The sequence below is a fragment of the Pempheris klunzingeri genome, chromosome 15 (assembly GCF_042242105.1).
Source record: "Pempheris klunzingeri isolate RE-2024b chromosome 15, fPemKlu1.hap1, whole genome shotgun sequence".
Lineage (NCBI taxonomy): Eukaryota > Metazoa > Chordata > Actinopteri > Acropomatiformes > Pempheridae > Pempheris > Pempheris klunzingeri.
In genome coordinates, this window is record NC_092026.1 from 5631143 (window position 1) to 5656848 (window position 25706).

The window sequence follows — 25706 nt, forward strand, 5'->3', positions numbered from 1 at the left end:
AGCTGTCTTAGCTTCAGCCCTGATATGTGCCACTTCCCCTCTGTCTCATCTTCTTCCTCTCTTCTCTTTGTACTCAAGCACACATCATACCAAACTCCAATGCAGAATCTGGCATTTTAACGTTGCCTTCTTTATCAGCTAATATACAAACCACCCAGAACATAATTTCAGACCTTTTCTGAACCATTACAGGCTACTGTTTGGCACATGTGACTGTTATCAGGCAAAAACCTTGTAAATCCAATTTGGGAGTTGGTTTTAACTTCAGTTGAAGGGTTATGTAATCTTTTTCTTTCCTGGTAGCGAAGATAATGTTGGTGCATTTCTTTCCAAGTTGCTGAGAAGCTGACATTAAAGGTTCTTTATGCAACAGCTGTGATATGATTCACCAGCGCAGCCGCAGACTGTTAGCTGACCAGATGACAGCACCAATCACTGAAAAGTCTCAGACAGTGAGGAAAGCAAAGAGAGGAGAAAATGGTGCAGAAAAGAGGAAAAAGAAGTTTAAAAAAAGATGATGAAGACAGTGACCGAAGAGAAACTGAGTTACAGGAGTGAGAAGAAAGTCAAACTAGGATAAGATCTGAAAGTAGCCAGGATCATACTGAAGTTTGACGAGGAAAAGGATGGAGCCAGAACACAAAGGCATTGAGAGGGAGGGTGTGAACAATAAGGATGGAAAGTGGAGAGATAGCAGAGACGTGCAGTCATGTGGGATGATGTGAATGAGGCAGCGTGACACCGACACTCAGCTGATCAGCTTCCTGAGCTGACTTAAGATGAAAATTTGTCGTGTTTTCAAAGAAGTTCCAAAACTGCACCGCAGTACACCCACATCGCTGCACCATCACTTTGTTGGTTTTCCCACAGTGCAGTTAAAAGAGACAAACACACATAAAGCTGCTGGACATCGAAAGAAATGTGACATTTACAGCTTGCAGACACAAACACTGGGTGTTGGATGGGAGGGATTAATTCAGATTTCATAGTTAAAATCACAATTGCAGGCTTATTCAGGCATGACATTCCAGCAGTTCTGTCAATGAGAAGTGACCCACATTTTGTTTTTTCCTGGAAGCCGGCGTGACACTCTGACCTCCGTCACTCTTCACTACTATTTAGTCTGCATCACATGAACATACACACTCCAGGTCAGACCTAAACCAGCTACTTCCGCTGCTGCTGCATGCACCAAAGCTTAACACAACACTGAGATCCATTCATGACCAGCTAGTTCATATGAAGGCCATAGCACCCTGCGGTATTAGCTTTGGTTACATTTAGCATGGAGGCTTGGCCTGCACAATAATGGCCATTTTGTCTTTCCCCTGTGGAGCACACACTATACTAGAATAGGTACGTTCTTAAAACATCCAATCCTTAAAAAGTGTATCAGGCTATGCTGTCTAAAGTATCTGACATTTAATAATCAGAAATTTCTGGGTTTGCCACTCTCACTGGCGCAATGTATCAGCTTCCAATTCCAATTTCCAATCATTTTAATCGTAGTTTTCAGATCTAGATAATTTTGCCTCACCCAGTTCACAAGAACATATTTTCTCAGGCGCCCCTTGTGATATTAGGTCATGCAGATAGTTTCGGTTTTATCTGCCGAGGTTTTGAGATATTCATCTCTCAGAAGCCATCACAATACAATGGAGGGGGAAAAGTTTCATTTGTGCTACTCATACCACTGAAGAATTACACCAAGAAGTCGGAGCAACATGTCCTTCCAGAAACAACTCTGCTACTTCTGTCTCCTGAAGGAATAGGCTCGAATGAAACTGTCCACAGGGACGGGGTCAGCACAAACCAACACAATCTATATGTTTGGACACCATTTACATTGACGAAGAAGATGTTTTGATTTGGGTGAACTGATCCTTTAGTACCCGTTTGTTTCCTGAAGGTTAGGTTTACCTCAGCCGCTTGCTTCAGTGCACTTAAGTGTCACTCGGTTCCATTACAGGTGTGTTCATCAGTGTTTAAATTATAAATCTTCCTGCTGGACGCAGTGACTCAGCTTTCTAGTGGCAGCCTCGCTGTGCGCAAACTAGCGGTGAGAGTTTCACACAAACTGCTGGCTGTGTGATATGTGGGTCAGTGGGTTAGTGCTTTAGCTTAACTTAGCTGCTAGCTGCAGGCATAACGGCTTGCACTCTGCTCTATATGCCTCCCTGATTTTTTCCCCCTCTGGTTTTTTACCGTCACGTGTGTGTGCTCGTCTCTCTCTGACTGCTCCTTTTCCTCTTTCTTGTTTGTTTCCCTTGAAGTGTTGGCTTCTCCACATTTAGACAAGCCTTCAGCAGCCTCTCGCAAGAGCCCACGCATTGTACCAGCACAAAGAATAGCATATGTTGCGTGCTTCTCTTATACCACCCAACCCTGATTTTTGAGGGATGTTAACACATCTGCTTGGATTGATTAGTTAAGATTCAGACTATTTTTTTTTTAATAATCCGAGAACACCTACTAGATGCTAATTGTGCTCATTTCATAGTGGCTAGTTTACAGTGCCTACATAGTTACTTAATAGCTTCTGTAAAACGTCTGAGTCAAAGCTTTATCAACCAATATTCTCTTCAAATTTAATGTCCTTGTTGGATACATGCCTCTGTCTTTACGACTGTCTCCTGTGACCATGCTGTTCTTGACATAATCTAACAAATTGTCTCAAATTGGCTGTTATGAGACCACACTACAAGGTTATGTGACACAGAGAAGGCTCAGATGTATGTTTGAAAGTTCCCTGTGTTTCCGTCCTCCTCCTCTGCTTTGAGATCTAGACACCCTCAGCTCTAGCAGGGAACAGCAGTGTAATGTCAGTGCACTCAGAATCAAATATTTAACAGCAGAGATGAATAGAGGAGAGGGCAATAGGAGGCAAAGAAAAAAAAATACAACAATACAAAGAAAGAAAAGAATAGGAGTGGGGAAACTGGTGACATGTGAGAGAAGAAAGACAAACAGAGCCACACATATAAAACAGAAAACTTAAAGAGAGAAGAAAGCAATTTTTTTGCATGCTGTCTTTGAGTAAAGACGCCTTCTTATGAAAAGAGTGTATGAGTGAAAGAGCAACGAGTGAGTGAAGAGCAGACGAAATGGAGAGAATGTGAGAAGATATATATAATATATGGACACTGAGGCAGTGGCAGCAGTGAGATGACGAATGATTACAAATCAAAGCATAGCAGCTAGAATGAGGAGTGAGAGAGACGGGATGATACAAGACAGAATGGAGACACGTTAGAGGTGAAGAAGACGAGCTGTGTAAAGAGTGAGCGAGGGCCAAATTGAAAGTCACATCAATTGGCTGGTGTGGATCACATGACGTAATAAGTGATGAAGGTATGAAGGCCTGCTCAAAGAGGGAAGTTATTGAAGGACTATGGTGAAGGCATGAGGGCTAGAATATGAATTAATGTTTTAGTCACTTATTCACAAACCCACATAGTGGAATGGCTACAACCATGTGTGCTACTGTAGAACTCATGCTAAATGTTTAATTCAAGGAAAAAAGCCATTTAATTTTATTGCGCTATCATCGAAATCATCAGGCAGATATGAAAATAGTTAATAGTTCATTTTAATAAAGATCAACAATAGATGAAAGGACAAGGGGACCACCTTAGTTATTAGGACTCCACCTCTTTGGACTGTAAATGTAGTCATTGAGACATTTCAGACTGGACCAAGACAGCGATTTCCAGACTGCGAGTAAATCCAAGTTCTAGACTTAATGGGCCTTTGAAACCAGCTGCTGCAGAGAACATTGGTATACTTGTAAAACCAGATTAACCTAAGTTAGTTTCTCAGATGGTTTCTTATAATCCTTGATTCAGCCCAGTGTTGGATTAATTAAACCAATTTCCTAAAGGAAGATTAGAGTCACCCCGGGGCTCCAGAAAGCTGCTGTTTATCCTCAGTTATTTGATGGCTAGACACTACCGTTCTTCTGTTTTCACTCTCCGTTTCTGCTTCTATTGTTTTATCTGTTTCTACTCATTGATTCCACCTCATTAATGAGCTTTCATTGATCCATCCCTGCTTTTATGAGCGTCTTGAGGCCAGAGCCCCGTGCACCTGCTCTCACTAATGAGCACTAAAGCAGGTGCTTGACATTAATCTTGTAAACATAAGTAATGAATAACAATTTGAGAACTGTTTCAAAAAGCTGTTTTTTAAACCAGGATAAATGATTACAGATTAAGTCCTGCTCTTATTTGCACCCCGTGCAGGAACCCAGCAGCATAGTTATGATGGTGATACAGGTGTCTCTATAGTAACCTGACTGTAAATACTTTCACCTGATCGCTTCGTAGACAATAAAAACTGGAATCTTTTATAAAACACAAAGACAAAAAAATTTAAAATTAATTTTTTGGTTCCCATGCTTCATGAATGAACAAGGCAGTCTCTCTCAAACAATGTGAGATACAGTGTGTTAAACATTTTTAATTCATACAACGTTAATATATTCCTTTGCAATAGAACAGCTTGTTAGATGGACTTTTGTGTCGCATGTGCGTAAGCAAACCTGCTGTAACTCTCCAAGGAGTCCATGTGCAACACCAAATCTACTGTTTGCTTTCTGCCAGTCTGCTGCCTGCTAACAACCACATAGTTGCAGGCATGGTCAGCTTAGTTACCAACTGTCAAGTGAATATTTTTACCCCAAATTTTGGATTGTTGAATAAAAAATGGAAACTTCAGAAACACACCCACGGGGGAAAAATGTTTTTCTACATTGCATCATTTTTAGTTGACATTACCATATATTGCATAATTTCCGTTTCGCCTCTGTATCTTAAAGCACAGTAAAACAAGCTCTAAAACCCGAGCTATAGAGAGGCAGAAAAGGAGGGCTGCAGATGGGGGGTAGAGAGGGGTAAACGGGCAGAAGGACAGATAAGCAATGAGTGATCAACAAAAGAAGGGAATAATACGAAGCTCAAGGGGAAAGGATGAAAGAGTAAAAATGGACTAAAATGCCACGGTAGGAGAAAAAGGCTGAGAGAAAGCATGAAATCCTGAATGCTGGTCCCTCCCTGAGACCAGTCACATACCTGTGGGAGCTCACTGCTGAATATTTCCTTACTGTACCATCAGTATGTGTGTTAAAAGCCCTGCGATTAGCACTATTAGTTTTGTGTAGAACAGACATGTCTGTGCACTGAGGAGATGAGAGAAGATGAGGAACCGACTGAATTACTGCAGAAAGAAAACCAGAGTGATTTCACACCTGATTATCCCCCCATTTATCCTCGTTCTCTGTCAGGACTGATCCATTTCCTCTCATCTGTTCCACCCTGTGTGTGCGTGCATGTTTGTGTGTGTCATAGAGACACAGTATTGGTAAAAAGATATTGAATTCACTGCATTTGGCTTTTACCCTTGTCATTCATTTTTAGGAGGAGGTCAGTCTGTGAGAGACTCATTTGAATGCTATTAATTTCCAAAAGCACTCTAAACAGCAATAAAACCATTTGATGGATCAGTTTTGCTGTGCAGTCAGTTATGTACCACAACACCAGCCACCAGAGACTCAAAGGAAATTTATGCGAGCAAGCAAAGCCGAAGAGCTGAAATCAGTTTTGAAAGCTCAGCAGACGCTTTTTACAAACCCATAAATCCCACGTTTAGTCTTGCCACAGACTAGACTATGACTGTGAGCCACGCTGTTCCCATACACAAGCGCCCTTTTACCTGTTTGCCATGCACTGAAGAAAGCGTGGTGACATGATGGTTTTTCATTGCGAAATTCATTTAAATTCAACTAAAAAACAAAGTGAAAATTATTATATATATACTACTAAGTGTTTGGTGACTACAGATGTAGAAGGTCTCTGTTGTCATTTATTAAATATGCCTCACACACACACACACACACACACGCATACATCCAGTATTATTAATGGGACGATCTAATCATTCTCTGTCTCAGTAATGAATACGAACTAGATAATCCTCCCCAATCTTCATCTTCTTCTTTGTTCAGGAAGCTGTAGGATCGGCCTCTAATCAACACTTCAATTTGGCCCGTTGACATTACCAATTTACTGACAGGCTGGACTCCTTTGTGTGCTCTCATGGATTCAGTTCTATTTAAAGGTCTCTCCCTCTCTCTCTTTGACATTCTTTTGTGCAACAAATGATCTGTTACTTCATTCACTTCACTTCTTCCTCTCTCTTTCTTTTTTAGATGTGTGTGTTTTCTTCTACTTTCTGTGCCTCTGCTGTCTTCGACGTGTGTTTTCAGTTATGCCAGTCAACACTGTGTGTTACAGTCAGTTTACAACACTTTCTCTCCATTTGAGTCAACCGTTTTTCAACTGTTGTTTCTCATGCGACACATAAAGGGGAACCAAAGTCGGTCTGTGAACTCGCTCTGAATTCCATCCGTCTGTTGCCGTTTAAGACAAGTTGGCCGTTTCCATGACGACGCTTCTCTAACATTTCCTGTTTGCACATCTCATGAGGATGATGTCATGACTTTGGTCAGGTGAAGCGGTTTGTCTTCGTGCTCAGGAGTCCTGTCCTTTGCAACAGAGAGCAGAGACGTGACGCAATGGATTTTGTTTGTGTCCATGAAAAACCTTTTAACCTTTTTATAATCATGGAGAGTTGACAGAGGACATTTGCTCTTTTCCAGCCATTTACTAATTCACACTTAGCTTCCCACCTTCACACATGGTTAGTCCTCTGAGCAGTTCTCTTCTTATTCTCCTAAGTGCCATTACTTGTTTCATTTTTCAGTTTTTTTTTACCCATCAGTCATTATGTGCGTTTACGTGCACACAAGGATCCAGGTCATTCAGAGAAATGAGGTTTGCAGGTTAATGGAAAACGTGAATATGTGACTTCCACGTATGAATGCAGCAGGTCAGATCAGGTTTTTCTTCTACCTACTACTTATTCTAACATACAGTGATGTAAGACACACCTTTCATTCATCAAACTTTTTGTCATGCACATTCACTTGTAGAAGTAAATGTAAAAATCCGTGTACACATGGCCAGTTCTTCAGACTGTAAGCCACTGGCTGCAGTACGGCACATTAATGATTCTCAGGCTGATGTTTTTTTTTTTAATCTCATAAAGTCAGATATCAATGCACGTCAGGTTTTCATTTCTGCCCACATTATATTTATTTGACCCGTGATGAATCACACCAGCTGTTGTAGCCATGTTGACATTGTAAATCTAATGAAGCCAGGATGATACGTGCACTGTTCACCTCAATATTTTGCTTGTAACATTTAAGTAAATCAAGAAAGGTAAATAAAAGCAAATCATCTGTGCCTCAGTGTGCAGCTGGCCGACAGTTTCCACTGACATTGTTTCTGTTTTCAGTTCAGTGAATATGCATTGTGCACGCAGGATTACTCTTTACTTATGTCTACAATTAGTGTCTGTGTTGCTATGAATATTCTAACAACTATTTTGAACTTCGTAACCTTGGAGACCAGCAAATCAAAGTGTCTGCGCACGGCCTAATCTGGCCTCTGTCGCCGTTCTCTGTAGGAGCATGCGCTGCCTGCTTTGGCCTTTCGCTCTCCTTCATAACAAATGAGACAAAAAAGCAAATTAGGACATTCTTTACAGTTTCTTTGTTGTTTGTGTTTCAGTTCAATTGTTTTTCTTAGGTCAAAACTTTCCAACATTTTGACATTTTCTTAACCCACATGTGCTGGGAAGTCAGACATAGCCTGAAGTTCATGTTTCAGTGACAATAAAAAAATCCAAAGGTCACAGCATGGTGGATCCAACACACTGATTTGTGCCCACCAGTGGTTGAGATTCATTCAAGCTGCTGTCATAGTGGGCCCAACTTACTTATCAAGCATGTAGCGACTTGTGGTTGTAAATTAAATCTGTGACATGAATTTCAAAAAATGTTAAAGTGAGTGTTGAACAGCAGAGGGCATATTTTCACTCCTTGACTGACATTGGTCATCTCTTGACCCTCTCACAGTTTGAGGTTTTTAAGCTGAAAATGACATGATGCCATGTTCCTCTGTGACAGTTCTGGATAGAATTGGTCTTGTTTGTCACTGTGAATGTTGGGACTATCGGATCATTCCGGGACTGCTGCTTAAATAATGGATTTTAACACTTATTTGGAAGTGGAATCTCACAGTATCTCACAGATATCAAAGTGGTTGAACCTGCACACTGTTAAATCTGCTTCCACATGCTGCTCAGAGATAGAGATAATCATTGTTTGGAGGTAGATGACCTGTCTGCATGCCTGCAACTGAGCATCACAGTGGATATGTTTTCTCTACATTTGGAGGCATAACAGATCTCAAAGATAAGCTTTTTATTTGATTCTGCTCCCTTAGTGAAACACCATAAAGAATGCTTTCTAATGCCTGTCACACCTACAGCGATAACGTCATACTGTGTGCTTTTCCTGGGAATGCTGTGGAAACCCTACTGGGTCCTGAGCGGGCAAACTGATGGAGCATCTGCCTCAGAAGAGTGACTCTGGTTTCTCTTCCCACATGATGCCGACACAGAAAATTGCCATTTCAAGGTTGAGGGTGCATTTAGGAAAGAGTTTTTTTTTTTTTTTTTTTTTACAAATGTTAATCTAACTCACGTAAATCTCTTCTCTCATCTTCGACAGCTGCACACCTTTGTAAGCAAGAACTGCATGCTTTATTCCTGAATATAGTCAGGATCAAGTATGATTAGAGCCTTATACCAGAAATAAATAAGAGCAAATGCAATACAGATGCTTACTTAACCCAGAAAATGCTTTCATCCCACATGTCCTTTTATTGTACTATGAAAGTCAATTAATTCAATCTCAATTTCTGCTGTTTGTGTGTTGTGAGTATTTTTATTAGCACAAATATAAAAAGATATTCAGTGCAGGAGGGTGTCAGCCCCCACACAGTAAAGTAAGCAGAGCTGAAGGTAATATAAGTATTGTGAATCATTTCTTTGAAGATATTGTTTTCACTGTCTGGCACCAATCCCTTTAGTGGTCCCCTCAGTGTTTTTGTTGTTGTTATGATCTCCTGTAGAATCCATCTTTGTCTGCGTTTCCAATGCTGTTTTCCTCTCAAAACATGTCCTCCTTTTTTCCAGTACTTATCTCTGAACTTGATCATGGACCTGCACAGTGTGTCCCTCCTTGCTACTGTATGTCCTCTCGTTACTTTGTCATCCTGCCTCTAGTTATCCATCACTTAATCTCCATCTCTCTCTCTCTCTCTAATTCACATTGCCCCTTTGTCCCCTCACCCTCGACTGGGCTCTGTGCCCAGGCAGCTACTGTAGCTCGCTCTGCTGGCTGCTGTACTGCATCAGTCCAGTCCAAGCTCACACTGCCGCCCTGTCCTCGGTCATGCACTGACTGCTGACTTTACTGAGAGCAAAAGAAATGTTGAGACTGCTGTCATAGATTTGTAGTCCTGGTTTAAACTTCATTACAGTGTTGTTCAGACATCCTTATTGGGTTTTCTGCAACGTGGTTGTTTTAAAAACTCAATCTCATTCTCTACCCTGTTTGCTTGAGAACTTGATTGTGACAAAGTGTGTGTGTGTGTGTGTCTGATGGATGACTGTTACGTAGTAAGGATATCCATTGAGGAATGTGCCAGAATAAAAAGAGTAGAGGAAGTCACCTTGCACTTAATCATCATAGACTGAAAGTGTAGCAGCTCGTTTCACCTCAGCGGCCTTAAGTTGAATAGTGTGTGAGTTGTTTATGAGCCTACATGTAAACAAGGTGAGTGAGTAAATGGAGGAATGTCACAGAATTTTTTTTGAACAATGTGTTGTATGTTTTTCTAGCCTCAGTTAAAGGAAACACATCTGCACTGAAATTTAATACACACAAAAACTATAGGCAGTAGTATCTCTCCTGTTATTAGCTCACCTCCTCTGTAGGCTCCTACAACAGCTCATACAATTGATTCAGTCAGATGGTAGGAGAGAGAGATTCCTGTTTACTTTACACTTGCAAGTGTTACCATATGTAGGGCAGTGACAGTGAAGGTGGTTTAGGGTGGCTTAATAGCATAGGTGTTGCTAAGGGTTATGACTTGCAGCTATGATCACGGCAATAACATAGAGGCTCCTGAGCAGATGATCACAGCTGTAGAGAAACACCTGAGCAGCAAGCAGGCTGCTGACACCATTACAATAAACAATAAAACTCAGTAAAATAGCTTACATATTGTTGCTTTTTAAATGCACACATGCACACTGAAGGAATTGAAATCGATGTCATCGTCCAGTACAAACAAATTTCTTCCTTTCCCCTGTTGATGCTGCATGACCACAGACTTATTTCTCTGAAGCTGTTTCATGTAAACTAGAGAGAACGGTGTAGACTTTGTATCTAGTTGTATCTAGTTCAAGTTTATGGTTTTGGGTCACTGGGTCATGCTGCCATGACCGTAATTATGCCGCATGCTTGGAAACAGGCCTATCACGAGCTGTAAGTTAGAATGACATTTTATCATATCAGTACTTTCATGTATATTTTTTTGGTTGTTTGTCAGATTTAGTGTTTGATGAAACAAAAACACTGAGAAACACTGCGCTGGGAAAGGAGTGTTAATTAGAATTCATTGTCATTCTGCATGCTTTATATTTCATTTTTAGTTTACTTTGTCAGTGGCTTTAAAAGCTTTATAGGTGACATTAGTTTGAGAAGTTGCTTCCTGAAACCTCTGGCCTGCTGGCAACAACTACAAGAACTGATTGTATGCAGTATAGGACTAAAGAAGAGTAGCCACTAAACTCACCTTGAGCTGCTCTTTTACTGCGTACACTGAGTGTTGATGTTGTACAGATATGCAGAAACTGGCAGATGAACACGTTGCTAGGTTACCTAAAGTGAGAAGTGCCACGCAGAATGGGTAAAGCTTTATTGGATTGTGTTCAGACCACTGGCTCCGTCATCTTGTGCTTTCTAAGGGAAGAACATGCTGATGTGCACCCTGTTGCTGCTCTGAGCAAAGAGCATTTCTTGCACTCAGGAAACGCCCGGCGCTCAAAGTTAAAATCTCTCAGCTTTTAGCTGAAGAATGCTGCACATCAGATGTCAGTTGTCTCATAGCAACAGCAGCAGCCATGACAGGCATGTCGCCCCAACAGTTGTTGCATTGCCAGATAGATAAAAAGGAGCCTCTGCATCCAAGAGCCAAAGTTGTTTTAAGCTCCATGTCATTATTTTCTGAGAGAGCATTGTGTCACTATTAGCTCATTGTTTGAAGGGGAAAGCCATTACAATGTAAGATGGGTAATCCCTCTATTTAATGAATTTACTTTTACTCTGTCACAACATAGTAAAATATTACATTAGACAGATTGCTGATTAATTCAATTGGCCCTGACATAAGCTGAGATGAGTGCTATAAATATTGTGTAATACATAAAACAGTTTGTGTCCAGTGTGTCATAAACTTGCACACGTATTTCATGGCAGATATAACATAGATAGTGCGAAGCTAAAGCATCACCTGACCTTGTTGTGAGATTGCATCTTGTGCAATAAAGCCCAATAAAAATTATAATATGATATCAAATTCCAATTGATTCAAGACCTTGAGGGAGTTTTTACTGGGAGAATTTACTGTTGTGATGGGCTGGATGGAAACACATTTGGTGAAGGCAACAGTTAGATATTAGGAAATGTTTGTTCGTTTCAAGTCAAATCAAGTCACACTAAGATTAACTCCTAGAAATCTCAGAAATGTTTAAGAATTTTCTATATAACTAATAATTATTCATGGTTCAACCAGCTGAGTCTGAGATTCAGGTGTGTCACACTAGGAGCTGCTAATGTCGCCTTGAGCCACTCACGTCAAGCCGAGATGAGGAGCAGGCTGCAGCGGTCTGGTATCACCTTCACTCCTTCTTAACTCCACACCCTCAGATGTCTTTCTGTTTTCAGACCCGTAGTCTGCAGCCCTAACGGACCACTTTATCAGATTTCATGCTGCTCCCTCTGGAGCCACAAAAGGCTTTATTCAACTTTTTTTTCACATCATACGGATGTGGTCCCCAAGACCTGTAAATAGACTTTGATGTGTAATATCAGTCGTTCCCCTTTAATGCTCAAAAACTGAGCTAATCTGCTGCATCACTTCAAACGGATGAGAAATGAACACAAAGCACTATTACAGAAATCTTTCATGTAGAATAACTAAAACTGTTCTGATTTTGGCAGATAAGCATGTGTTCATGAAGAGCCTATTGTCCTTAGACAGAAAGTGACTGAGAAAATTAGTTTTTAGCACTTTTGATATGAATATTTAAAGGGGTAGCAGGGTCCAGCTACATGATCTAAAGTATGTGTGTTTTAATTACATTTTGGCACCAAACTCAGACGTGCTGTCCAGAGACATGCATGTAGGCTTTGATCCCAACCAAACACACTCGCAAATAAATCCACTGATAGTTTACACAGCCTAACCAGAAGGAACTGACTGCTGAAAGCATCTGGTGTCGTGTTAGGTTGCAATGAAACCCTGTAAACATACTGCTTCTCTCAGTGGCTCATGTGTGGAGACACACAGAAGATTTCTCCAACCAAATTAGTGTCACCGCGGCTTTCCATGTCTAATTAAAGGAAGCAGCTTAAGGAAAAATGTATTGTCTGCACGCTCTCTTCACTCTGATGCTCCTCACAAATTAATACGGTGTTGAAAATCTTTTTATTGCTCCAAAAAATGAGAAAGCACTGACTCCGAGGCTTAGGGCGTTTGGGCATTTTGGTAGCGTTTCATAATTACTGTACAGTTTGGACCAACTGAACCAATTCCAGTGTGAGGGATAGAGATATTTTTTAATCTGATTTTGTGGATTTGAAATGGGCTTTTCGGGCCCTGCCTGATGTCCTGGGCTGAGACTGACCTCGTTGGTTACAACGCAACTGCCCTTGCATGGCATCATGACTGTGAGCCAGAGATGAGGATTAACTGTCTGTGTCAGCCGAGGAGAGACAGCAATTCCCTGAAGCCAATTGACAATTTGTTCAGATGTAATGAAATGGGTGATAGACCACACGTTCCTCAGTTCTGCCAAAAAAAAAACATGTATGCAGTGCAGTGACAGTGATTACCTCAGTTTTGCAAATTGAAAATGCAAAAATTCTAAACGAGTAATGATTACAACCTCAATATTCAGCAACCCTTCTCCTGTTTAAGTTTATTCTCTAGTTTTTGTATGATAACAGCTTCTTTTTTGTGTTTCTCTCACAAGAAAATTAGGTTTTAATTACTGTAGTACGACATAATGTTGCATATTCTCACCTTTCATAAGTCTTCCCAGTGTCTGGGAATGAGCTGTACATAGTTCAGGAGAGAGATGAAGTCTGACATCACACACTGATGATTTTAGAAGCAAAACCAATAACATTTAAGCAGTCCTACTATGAAAGCCTGCCAACAAGAGTCACCACAGAGCAGAGAGTCCAAACACAGGGCATTGAGCAGAAAGGGATCTTTATTTATTATGCAGGGCAGATGTTTAATTTATGATTAGCTGACTGGCTGCTAGCTGTAGTTTCACAGACAGTACAGACACGATGTCACAAAATGTCAAACTACTCCTGTAACATTCCACATTTTCATACAGGAAACGGCTCTTATATGATATTTTAAGTCCTGCCTCTGAAGCAGTGTGGGGATCCACAGTTGTTGTGAGGTTTTAACGCTGGTTTCAGTGTCACAGCATGAAATAAGTGTTTCACTTGTGACTGCAGGTGTTACAGACCCTGCAGCAGTTCAGCTGGACAAAAAATCAGTGATTTTGATCATAGTTACTTTAGGCAAGCCTCCTGATTGTACTAAAGGGTAACCTTTGACCCCCATTAGGCCGACATGGAGCCATCATCCCAGTTTTCGCCTCCTTCTCTCTCTCCTCTCTATCTTCTCCTCTATTCATCTTCCTTTCCACACATTGGTCCTTGTTCCTTTGTTTGGTCCTTAAGCTATCTTCCTCCTCTTCCTCTTTTGTTTCTAAACTCTGCTTCTGCTCTGGCTCCATGTTTGTCTTCATCTCTGCTGTCTGTTGTTTTCTCCTCACACTTCCCCCATCTGTCTCTGTCTCCAGTCGAGCCCTCACTTTCTGCTCTCTGCGGCTCCATTGCTCCTCCAGCTCTCGGTACATGTGCAGGGAGAAGTGCCATCCTCCGTTCTGCTGCAACATGTTCTCCACTTTCCTCAGCAGCTCTCTCACCTGCTCCTGCTCTCCTTCCCTTTTCCCATCTGTCTCACCTCCTGCGCTCTTCCTTCCTGCCCCCTTGTCATTTTTCTTCCACCAAGTCGCCTGCTGTTTCTTCGCACCTCCATTCACCTCCTGTTTTCTTCCCTCTTGCTTGCGAATGGCAGCTGTCTTGTTATCGAACACATGGTATCGATAGCAGCACTTCTCCATCAATGAATGCAGCGCGGGGCCTCCCGATTCGATGTACTCCTCCACGCTGCGCCCCCTCCCCCTCAGCCAGTCTCCACCTGTGAACAGCACCATCGTGTGTCTCCAGACTGCAGGGGTCAAGATCTCCATCCTCCTCTCCACCGCTCTCCTCTCAGGCTCAGTGAAGTCCAGCAGAGGGATCACTAACAGAACAACATGAGGCCCTCCAGGTCCACAGAGAGACAATGCTCTCACCAGTTCAGCTTTCTCCTCTTGGGGCACAAAGTCCTCAGATAAAGCCCAACCTTGTGCGTCCACAGCAGTCACGTGACATCCAGCGGTGATGGCACTGGCAGCTGCACTGGCTGCGCCTCCTCTGGTTTCAAAAACCTGCCCCCGGCCGAGCAGGGTGTTACCCGAAGAGCTCTTGCCGGTCCGTCTCGGGCCAAACAGCAAGATTTTAAGTTCACGTGAGGCTGAAAGAGATGGACAAGAGAGGAGAAGCTTTTAATCTGCAGCAGACCGCTCAAACCGTCTTTGATTCCAAAGATTTGTGAGCGTGGCATTTAGCCTTGTCTTGTGTGCTCATTATAGACTGATCAATTACTGAAGTTATGAAAGGTTGAGAAAAAACGCTCTGACTGGAAAGAGTAAATCTATCCATCTTTATCTTGTACAGATTTATTGTGATTTTTAGGCTTATTTTTTTATTCCTCCTCCTTCCAGTGTCTTTGCAGAGGACGTGGAAGGTTTAGTAAAGATCACTTTAGTGAGAAAACATTTGTTCCTAACATATTCCTGCTGTTGCATTTGACTGCAGATTTGATGGGCCTGCAACTGCTTATCCTTAAGGGTTGCGGGGGGGCTGGAGCCAATCCCAGCTGAAATTTGTTGCATATGGTGCCAGCATTTGAGAAAACTTTGTATCTCAGGTTTAGAAATCAACATACCTACATTTCCTGGTGGGTTCCGGCTTCCCATCGTGATTTTCTTTCTTCTGGATGATTCCTTGAGGAATCCTCCACAGTAAGGGTGGCACTACCTCAGAGATGGATAAAACTGGTCTCACAGGATGTGAACGTGAAGTCTTGTTTGAGTATTCTCTCTCTGACTGCACTTTCTTCCTCACTTACTTTACTATCTGATGGCCTAGCTGATACACTTTCCTTTTATCAACACGTTGACTGAAGCACCTCCCAGTTTTTATGGCCGACTCTGCATTCTTGAGGAAAATAAAACAATCAAAACTTTTATGATTCTAATAAATGATGATTGATGCTCAGACTTTCAGGAAGCCCAAGGTCTGTCATTGTTAAACTCGTGTTGCGTGCTGAGTTGCTTTTGATGAGCAGCATGGACTAAAGTTTGTTGCATTACAGCAGAAGATCTTCTATCTAGAGTTGCGTCAAAGGTTTTGTCTACATCCTGACAGTAGACATGATCTTATTCAGTGCTCAGTAACCAAGCACAGCGTCTTAATTCAGAGCTTAAATAGACGGTAAATTCAAGGGCAATAAGTTAATTGCTCGATGTAATACTCCTGTGAAGACAGTGATCAGCAATAATGGAATAATTAATGCGTTGATTACTTAAACATGTTGTTATTTTAGATGAACACCTAACCCAGTGCTCACAGTTTGTATGTGAGTCTCCGTGCGTGTAGAGAAAGAGTGTCACATGTAAAAACTTGTTGCTGCTTTGTCTTTTACTACTGAATGAATTCAAAGCCCCACCCTGGATGGCAGGCCGAGCAACAGTATAACAGTGTAGAGCATAATTTAAATGCTCTGACACACGCATGCACATATTTAGCAACTATGACATATAAGATGCCATTAACTGTAACCTTTGACCTGAATTTTGACAAATGATGCATCAAAATATAGTCATTGTAACAAAAGGAAGTGTAATTTTCTGTTTTATAATAACCAAACGAAGTGATGTGAATCTTCATTTCCTCAACATGTTGATTTCTCAGCTGTCTACAGTAGCCTCGTGCTACTTATCTCCTCCCACCATCATGGCCATAACATCGTAAAACAGTTCAGTGTTTTAAAGCAGCGCGGCTCATTTATCTCAAGGCTCGTCCACATGATCTGTTTATGTGAATTTGCTCTTGTTCCCGTCTCTCTCTCATTCTCATTCTTATGTTTGGTCTGTCTGCAGCTGTAATCCGAGCCAGAACGCGTCACAGATTATAGTTTACTCTGAACATGTGTGTTTGTGCATGTGTCATCTTTTGTTTTTGTGCAGTAGTCATCCTTAAGTGTAGGAACTTTATCGAAGTGCAATAATAAATTGCTGCAATTGCAGTTTAAAGAAAGGTCCTCACTCATATTTAAAAGTCAAGTACATTCATTTATGATGAGATGCTGTAATTTACCTCTTTGTATCCACCTGCATCATCAGGTTGCTTCAGTTAGTGATTTCCGACATTACTCAGAATGACTTTGGGCAACTTCCAGACAGCATGTGTGAACATGTTGTGTTCAGCTGTCGGTTGTACTTTAGGTGGAAGTGGAGGTGAGCATTAGTGGTAATGACACATAATGCACAGTTGTGTTCTACTCTGAAGTGAAGGTATTTCACCTCCTCCTGTAAATCAACTGATTTCTACCCTCTCCACCGCTTCAAGCCTCACTCTGATCTCCCTGTGCTGCTTCAGTGTGTGTGTGTGTGTGTGTGTGTGTCTGTGTGTGACAAACACACACTGTTGACCTGACAAGTAAAGCCAGCGAAGGATCAGCCAGGTTTTTATCTGTCAGGTTGGTGGTGTGAGCCCGCGTGTGCACATGTGAGCATGCGTGTGCACACGTGTGAGAGCTCATGCCTGTGTACGTGTTAATGCACACGTGTGTGTGTGTGGATTGTTTTCCCACCTTCATTTGAGCATAATCCACTGAAGCAAAGGCAGCAGGAGCAAAGTTTCCCCCGTGTCTCTCCTCTTTTTCACCTCTGACTTTTCTCTCCTCCCTCTGTGTGTTCTTCTCTGTTCTGTCTGGATCTTTACTCTCTGATCTTTTCTGCCTCGTCTGTGTCTCAGCTTCATCTGCTTTGTCTTTGTTCTTGCATCACACACACACACACACACACACACACACACACAATTTTCTAATCGTTCATATCATCAGGTGACCTTGTCTAATGAGACTGCCCATCACACCTCAACACTGGTCTAATCCACAGAATGTATGTAGATTTAATGATTTATTTATTCCCACATTCTTGAACAGTTTTGTTGTCCCTGAATCATTTTACCTGCTATAAATTATTGATGTTTCTGCTTTTTAAAAGGTTATTTTTCTACCCTCTGCACTACCAAAGACATAGGAGGAGAACTTCAGCTTTTTGCAGCAATTTCTAATATAAAAAGAAGGCTTTCATGTGCAGAATACACATTTTCGTTCAGCTCTTGAATGAATTAAACGGAAAGTTATTGCAGTTTATTCCCCTCTATCTTACCGACTCTTAACTCTAACCACATTTTTATTCCAATTATTTACGGTACACTATCATTTAAACACATAGCATGCATATGTAACTGATACAATGCTGCCCTTTATTCTCCAGCTAGCTGTTGAAAATGAGGCTGATGAGGGCTGCAATGGGAAAGTTGTGGGCAGTAAATCCAAAACAACAAGCTTCAAGATGCTAAAGTGCTATGTAGAGCTGAGGCGCCTGGTGATGATCCTGTGTTGTCCTACAAGTAACATACTTCAGATTTCAGACGCTTCACATCGTCACCTTTATTTTTCATATACAAACATTAAGGAGTGCAGCTTTAATTACACTAGCTTGCCCTTTTCTTCTCATCTTAAAAAGGTTTGCACTCATTCACTGTCAGATTGTGTTATCTTAACTCATTTTGGCATTTTTGAATCATGCACACTAATAAAATGTCACAGTGGATCAGCAGCAGCAGTTTCTCTGCAGATTGTTCAGGGATGAAGGATGGTTCATCATGTTTGATCAAGTGGAATATTAATTGTGTGCTTAGTAAATCATACCAACAGATTTCTTCTGATATTGACATTTTTGTGATTAAGGTGCACCTCCCTGTAACGAGTGACTGTCAAGGATATCTGACCCTCTCTCCTCTTTGTGTCCGTCCTCCTCTGTCATATCATCAAAGAGTTGCTTCATCTCCTTTGCTTTTTTTCTCTTTTCTCTTCCTCACCCCAGTCGTCGTCCTCCTCATCCTCCACTGCTCCCGTTAGTTTCCTGCCCTCTCCTTCACATCTTTCCTCCTCCTGTTTCTCTTATCACTTTGCCTCTCATCCCAGAGGAGACGGTGAGCCGTGGATTTACAGTAATGCAGGACGGTAAAGAGAGAACAGGGCTTAAAAAAGAAACACTGGCATGGCTTATATTACCACCAACTCCTCTCTACTGGCCAGCTCTGCCCACAGTGCCCATCTTTTTGTGTGACACTAATGTGGCTGGTAAGATATGACTCATACCACAAGATCTGCACAAATAATTCAGGCACCAAAGTTAGCTTTAGCCAAATATCTCAAGATGGAGTTTTCTCAGGGAGGACTTCAGAAAAAAAGGATTATCACACCCTCCTCTCCTAAATCTGTGTGGGACGAACTTAGTACAACTAGGTTTTTTTGTAGCCATTAGTCCTCCCACCCTGTGGCTGCATCCTTTTTAGTACAAAAGGGTTTTCTAACAAATGCTCAGTGGATTGTAGCAACATAATTGCATTAGAACTGCACAACATGCTGCCCCAGTGTGTCTTTAAGTGTGATTGTCCTGAAAACTGTTGATGTTACACGGTGTGCTGGAGAAGAGGATACAGGACACCACCGGAGGTACAGTAGTTACAGATAACACCAACTTCCCTCAGTGGCTTTGAAGGACGTTGGCGTTTGTCAGAGTTCAGCGTCTTGTGTGTTGTGAAAAGGAGGGCACTGCACTCAAAGAGTAAAGCTACACCTCCTCCTGCTAATCCTTTCCTTTACTGTGCTGTTTTTGTTTTAAGTGAAGTTTGAATAAGGTTATAGGAGGAACAACTCACTTTCTCAATACAACTGTATATACTCAGAATTTACTTTCCTGTCATTTACAACTTTATGAAGCTCTTTTTCCAGCACGGCTGCCATTCATTGGTAGATCTTTGGCCCAGGCTGCATAGTTATCACACTGCATTATGTTGCTCTACATTCAGTATTAGAGTCATGGTCTCAGGTGTGCATTCAGTAAGGGCTGTTGACTGAAAGTGAGATCAGTCACTGGTCAGCATGCAGTGCTGTAAAGTAGAGTAGATAAGGTTTAACTGGTCCCAAAGTGCATTTGATAATATTTCTGGTCTACCTTTTACTTAAATTTTAATTTGTGTAAAGATTTGAGGCTTTTAGAACTAATTTTTTTGTCTTGGTGCAATGAAATTCCTCCCCTGAGCTCCTCACTTCTCCAGTTCCTGCAGAGGATTAAATGAAAAGTCAATATGACAATTTAAGATGGATTCTTATCAGAGAATTGTTGAAGTAGCTACCCAATTAGCTAACTTATCCGTCTTTCTTGTGAAAAGGTTTTTATTTGGGTCAAGCACAGGCCACCATAAAGTGACAGACATATGCCACATCTGTAGAACTGTCTTTTATGGAAACAGTTAGCTGGAGAATATCCTCTTATATTTGTTTCTTCTCTTGTTTTATTGTTCTTGTAAGCTAGCGGACAAATACTAATGGTATCACGTGCTATAGTAGCTGAAACAGTGGTACCCTGGAGTGTCTGCACAGCTCCGAGCTGCTCTGATGGGTACACACAGGTAAAACATGATGATCCTGAAATTCTCCTCTAAATCTCTTATTTCAACATCTGCCATGCAGCTGTGCCTGCTATGATTTGAGTAGTCTTACCAGATAGATCATGCCAAGTCCAGCTGGGTATCATCTCACTTTTTTGATATGTTTTTTGGTACTTAAGAGTTTTGTTGCTGAGACCAAACCTTTGAAGAATATAAATGTAAACCTTTCTTTTATGAAACCAGGGAGCCTTTCGGTATTTCTAGTGGTACCAATAATTAGTGAAATTCAGCACCCAGCCCTGAATGCGACTCTATCAGGCTCATTTGCCCTTGACCCAGCTCGCGGCATCTGCATATGTTATTTACTTCACACTATTTGAGTTTCTCCAAATCCGCTGTGATTTGGGGATGTGGGAGTTGGTCACTTTGATTTCCTGTATTCATGACCTTGCATGTATATGTGCCCTTTACGTCTGTTTTTCTACCTGTCAACAGTTTTGCGAGACAGCTTGTGGATTTTCTTTGTGTAAATGTTTGTCCTTTTTATGTGCTAAAAAAACATTGCAGTGGATCGATAGTTTGGCATGAGATCAGGAGAGAAACAGCTCAGCTTTGCTGTGAAATACACCAGAGGTCACATTATTGAGCTGTTGGTAATTTTAACCTTTAACTGATTACTCTGTGTTTATGTACACATGCCTACGAGCAAGCACTGGGGTCGTACATAAGTCCAACTTTTACCACTGTTGTCGTGTGAAAGCCTCGTAATTACAGTTTTGTTCATTTCATATTATATTGACTTTAATTAAAGGATTAAAGGATTACATGCTCCTCTAAATTCTTCAACCTCTTGGGCTCAGAAGCACTTCCAAACCCAACCAGATAATGATAAAAACTGCATTGTCATCTAGCTAAACACACCTGTTTTCTGTCTCTTGTTGACATTTCGGAGATAATACTTTCCCCCAACATCGATGATTTGTAATGTGCCAGAGAGGATTGGACACTCTGACCTTGCAGAGTACAGAGATGGAAGAAGAAGAGTATCAAACAGGTTCAGAGAAGAAAAGCAACAAATACTAGAGAAGAAAGCAGACAGAGGTTTCTTCCTTGCTGGTGAAGCAGCATTGCGGGAGGGAAGAGGAGAGAAGTGTATTGTTACAGATGAGATGGAGCCGTGGCACCAGGAGGAAGACTTCAAAGAGAAAGAGGAGAGGATCATGTTTTCCTTTTTTTCGGGGGTTTTGCTTTATGCGCAGAGGCGCATTTCCTGTTTTCATGTTACCTCTCGCAATTCCAATTTTATTGCTTGTTTCCTGTTTTTGTCCTCTTTTTCTTTTCTTTTGAAATGTTATATTTGTATGGCTGGCATAAAATACAGCTAAGAGCTCTCTAAGCAGCTTTAATGATCCACCAGAGAGTTTTAAACAGAATTTTAAACGTGTTACCTTTCATTATCATAGAGGGTTTTATTGACACTAGTGTGCTGAGGAATTTTTCCCAATTGGAAGAATTACAATATTTATGGCCAAGCACAGGGAGACCAATTTGATTTGGTGAACTATTTTTACTTTGCTCCAGACCATAAAGGTTAGTCTCCACTTTGGGCTGGTAGGGCTTAACTTTGACCCCTACCAGCACCCTGGCCCCAGAGTATCTGGTTCATGTCCTGGTTTCCAGGTATGTGTAGGGGTGTGGTGTTAAGGGATCTTGCATCAGGAGCCCTCCTTGGTTGGTATTTTGCTGATCCCAGCGGATTATGGCTGTCGCCTGGTCGCAACACATACACTCTCCTGGAGTTTATGGTCTAACAAGGCTTTGCTGGAAGCTAGTTAGCCTAGCTTACTGATTTTCACTTTCTGAAATACAAACTTAACAGCAGTGTCCTCACAAATGTTGAACATTTTAAAGCAATGGATGTCTTAGCAGTACAAAGCCGACACTATGTGGCCGTGTTGGAGGAAGGGGGAAAATGTTTTGTATCAACATTCCCAGGCTTTACCCTGCTATGACATCCTCCAGCCAGTAGCTGCATGTCTCACTCTTAAATGTCAGACACCTGAAGCATTGATGTACTAATATGTCAAACCACTTGAGCTTCTTCTCTAAAATGGATAGTAGCTGCAGTGTATTTCCTGCAGTTTGATTTGAAGGTTTTCCTCTCTTCTCCTGACTCTCTCTCTACTTTTTCCTTTAAACTCACTGTTCATCTGTCAGGCTTTATTTAGCTCCCAGCCCTCCCCTCAGGTCAGTTTTTACATCCATCATAAAAGTGATGCTGTCGTTGCCATTTTCACCCTCTCTCCCATTATCATTGTCTACAGACAGTAAATCCTGCTCTGTACTGCTGTGCACTGCATCTCATTACAGGCATCACGTCGCTTCGTGTGCCCCTATTACTTCTTGTTCCCGTCGCAGCAGACCCGGGGTCACAATTCATATCCATATAAAATGTCTCATCAGAGAAGAGGTTCTTCACTCGCTGGGATCACTTCACACATTGTACCAATCTGATGTTGTCCAGTAGTGCTCATCAGTAACACCCTCCCTGCCTCCGTCCTATAAATGAATCAACTGCAGCACTTTGTGGAGAAAACAAATAGTTGCTGAAAGGTTGCCTGTCTGATTCCCAGTGCCGTCAACAAGGGCTCAGACGCAAAGAAGCGAAGCACTACTGTGATTCGTGTTCATCTTCTCCTTTTTAATGCTTTTTCTTTTAATTAAGTCTGTAGAGATCAATGACACTCTAAAACATATTATCTGGCCTAAGAAACACTAACAAAGTAATCACCGTCAGATCTTCTTTATCTCACCGGTGAACTATAGGTAAAGAAATGCACCCACAGTGATGATATTCAGTTCTGCAGCATTTTGAAGTGTAATTCTTCTTAATGCACTGAATGTGTAATGATCCAGGGATAAATGACCTGCTACTGATCATCCTCAGTTTTGCTCTTCATTAGCTTCTCTCACCACTTGCGGAGATGCTGGCAGGATGAAACATGATAGAAAATGTGTCGTTAAGAATAAATCTTATCGTTAATGCACTGAGTATTGCTATCGGAGTTATTAAGTCCAGCTAATTACTCATATAATGCTATACAAGGCCATTATACACATCTGGAGGGCAGCAGATGATTGATGTAGATTATCAACGATGGCAACTTAGCTAGTAGCAGCTACTGTATCACCCAGAGCTTGTTGGAGCTAACAATGTTATGAACACGCCCTCTGGAGCCCACTCTTTCATGCATTTATAATGGAGGTAGTTACATATCACACTGTAACATGTGTAATACATATATAAGATCATATAAGCTTTTCTAATGGAATATGATGCCTTATAGCTGCACCAGTATGGTCACTGTAATTCACAAGGTTAAAACATTTATGCTGTTATAATCATTATGTTCACAGTGACAGTGGATCAAACTACTTACATATGAAAGGGCTCAAAATGACAAATAATTTTCACTTGACTCAACCTTTCCCCTTTAGTTCAACCAAGAGTTTCAGGGTTTTGCAGCTCATTGTTCTATTGCTCAGTCTTGCTACTCTCATCGCCATTGTTTAAACCCACAGCACAGGCAGCTGTTTTTGGCGAAGACAAAGCTCCAAAAACCTTCCGCACACAACCTGCCCAGCAACCAACAGCACACAGACACAGTAAATATTTATATTAAAAGGTTGGTGGAGACTGGAGCTAAAAGTCTAAGAGTGAATATTGGACCTGCAGTCATCAGGTGGCCACAAACACGATGTCATATGAATGCTCATGAGGCTGCTGTTTGCCATTAACTTTGCAACGTAACATGTGATAAGTCGATCTGTGACACTTGTTTCCAAAAATCTGATTCCAAAAATCAGTAAATGCAGTATTACAAAAACATCTGATGGCCGTCATGCTTACACCTTAATGCATTATGATTAAGCCTTATAGAAGCTATTATAATACATTATATAATCATTAGGAGTCACTGGATTAATGGAGGTATTAATAATACATAGATATAGGCTCCATAGAAAGTAGTCCTGACATTATCTGGTAGATAGAAATGTCTCCTCCTGGAGATTTGGGTGTGCTTAGATTTCTTCCTGTCCTCTCACTAACGAAAGCTCCAGAATTAAATCTCTATTTTAAATCTCTGCTTTGGTCGCAGAGACCAAAATTACTGAATTTGTACTTTTCACGTTTGTTATTTTTTAAGTTCTCCAAGAGTTTTGTCCAGATGAGACGACATTATCGTCTGCTGAAATTTTCTCTTTGTAACGGAGCTCTTAAGCCAAAATGAATTTGATTTGGTAAAAAATTGCTCCCCCTGATAGAGCTCTCACCAACACTCAAAACTGTTTTAGCTGCAATAACCTCAAGCAGACTTTTTCAGAGCCTTCACAGTCTTCTGTGGTTTCATTGGACTCTTCCACTTAATTAGCTGCTAATAATAATCTGGGGTTTCCCTGTGTTTCACTTCTACTTTACTTAAAAACATCAAGCGAATGCCAGACACTCAGTTTAATGTAGCTATAAACTGAATATCTTGACAAAACAAGCAGTCTGAAGGCAGCACCTTGGCAGCACTATTTTCTGAGACTGAATACCCGAAATGAATAATGAATTTGTCAAAAGATAATCAACAGGTTGATTCATAATGAAAACAATCATTAGTTGCACCCCAGATGTGTGCATTGTACTTCGAGTACCCACAATCACTTGTCGGCAGCTCGCTGTCTCTGATGCCGCCACACAAACGCGCTGGTCTACTGTACATCCTGTTAATGTGATGAGAGCAGCTCTCATAATGGCAGCGTAATTGACAGTCAAACGGAGGTCGAACTAAAATCCAACACTGGCGACGGGTCATTGTGAGTGAAGAGCGGTGGTTTCTCTGAGTGTGGACGAGCATTAATGTGACAGTCACACTGCAAGGACACACATGTAGAGATGGAGTGGATGTCTGGGTTACCCTGTTGGTTTAACCTTGAATACACACGCAGACACGCACACACACACACACACACACAGTGAGGTGCAGGTGGTAAAGGACGTCCCGACGTACGTCAGGTGATGGCAGTGTGTGTTTTTTCCTAAACAAGAACAGCAGGGAGACACTGACTAGCTGTGCTCTCATGTTGCTCACGATCCTCCCAAAGCACTTCACACGTCCAAAATAAGATACGCACCACTAATTACAGCCTGCTACATGATGAAGATAATATGTTGGAGGGTATCTCCTCTTCCAGGAGTCCTTTTTCTGCTCCTCAAGTGATTGTAGGCTTTCCTCTGTTCTTTTGCCCATTATAACCTGGAACCTGGCCTTGAAGCTGTCTTTTTTCGTCCCTCCTCTTTACTTCTTACTGCTTCTCTCCCCCCTCTTCCATCTGAAGGACGTCCATTGTTGTTCTGGTGATTGGGTGCCGCTGTGTTGGTGGGGGTCACGGTGCTCGGGGACGTTTGAATGTACAGTTCAGCTCAGAGTGTGACTAAGTGTTTCCTCAGGTGGCAGGGTTTGAGGTGGTGTGGGATCATGGAGTTCATTTTGTAACGTGTCCCTCTCCTCCCTCCCAC

The 25706-nt window shown here is 41.6% G+C and overlaps 2 protein-coding genes across 2 annotated transcripts in view; one reads left to right on the top strand and one right to left on the bottom strand.

Moving 5' to 3' along the window:
• Positions 1-25706, top strand: part of LOC139214508 (SPRY domain-containing SOCS box protein 4-like) — a 45924-nt gene that overhangs the window by 17981 nt on the left and 2237 nt on the right. The gene's annotated exons all lie outside the window — the stretch shown is intronic.
• Positions 13768-15394, bottom strand: LOC139214727 (GTPase IMAP family member 7). Its single transcript, XM_070845643.1, has 2 exons — positions 15336-15394; positions 13768-14861 (listed from the first exon to the last, which is right to left on the bottom strand). The coding sequence occupies exons 1-2, from the start codon at positions 15364-15366 to the stop codon at positions 13795-13797; spliced, it is 1098 nt and encodes a 365-aa protein (XP_070701744.1). The 5' UTR covers positions 15367-15394; the 3' UTR covers positions 13768-13794.

Bases quoted from the DNA above. Each gene is read 5' to 3' on its own strand.
- LOC139214727 (XM_070845643.1), bottom strand. From the start codon at position 15,366: ATGGGAAGCCGGAACCCACCAGGAAATGTAG. The intron at 14,862-15,335 runs GTATGTTGATTT...CATCTCTTTCAG, and splicing joins GAACCCACCAGGAAATGTAG to CCTCACGTGAACTTAAAATC.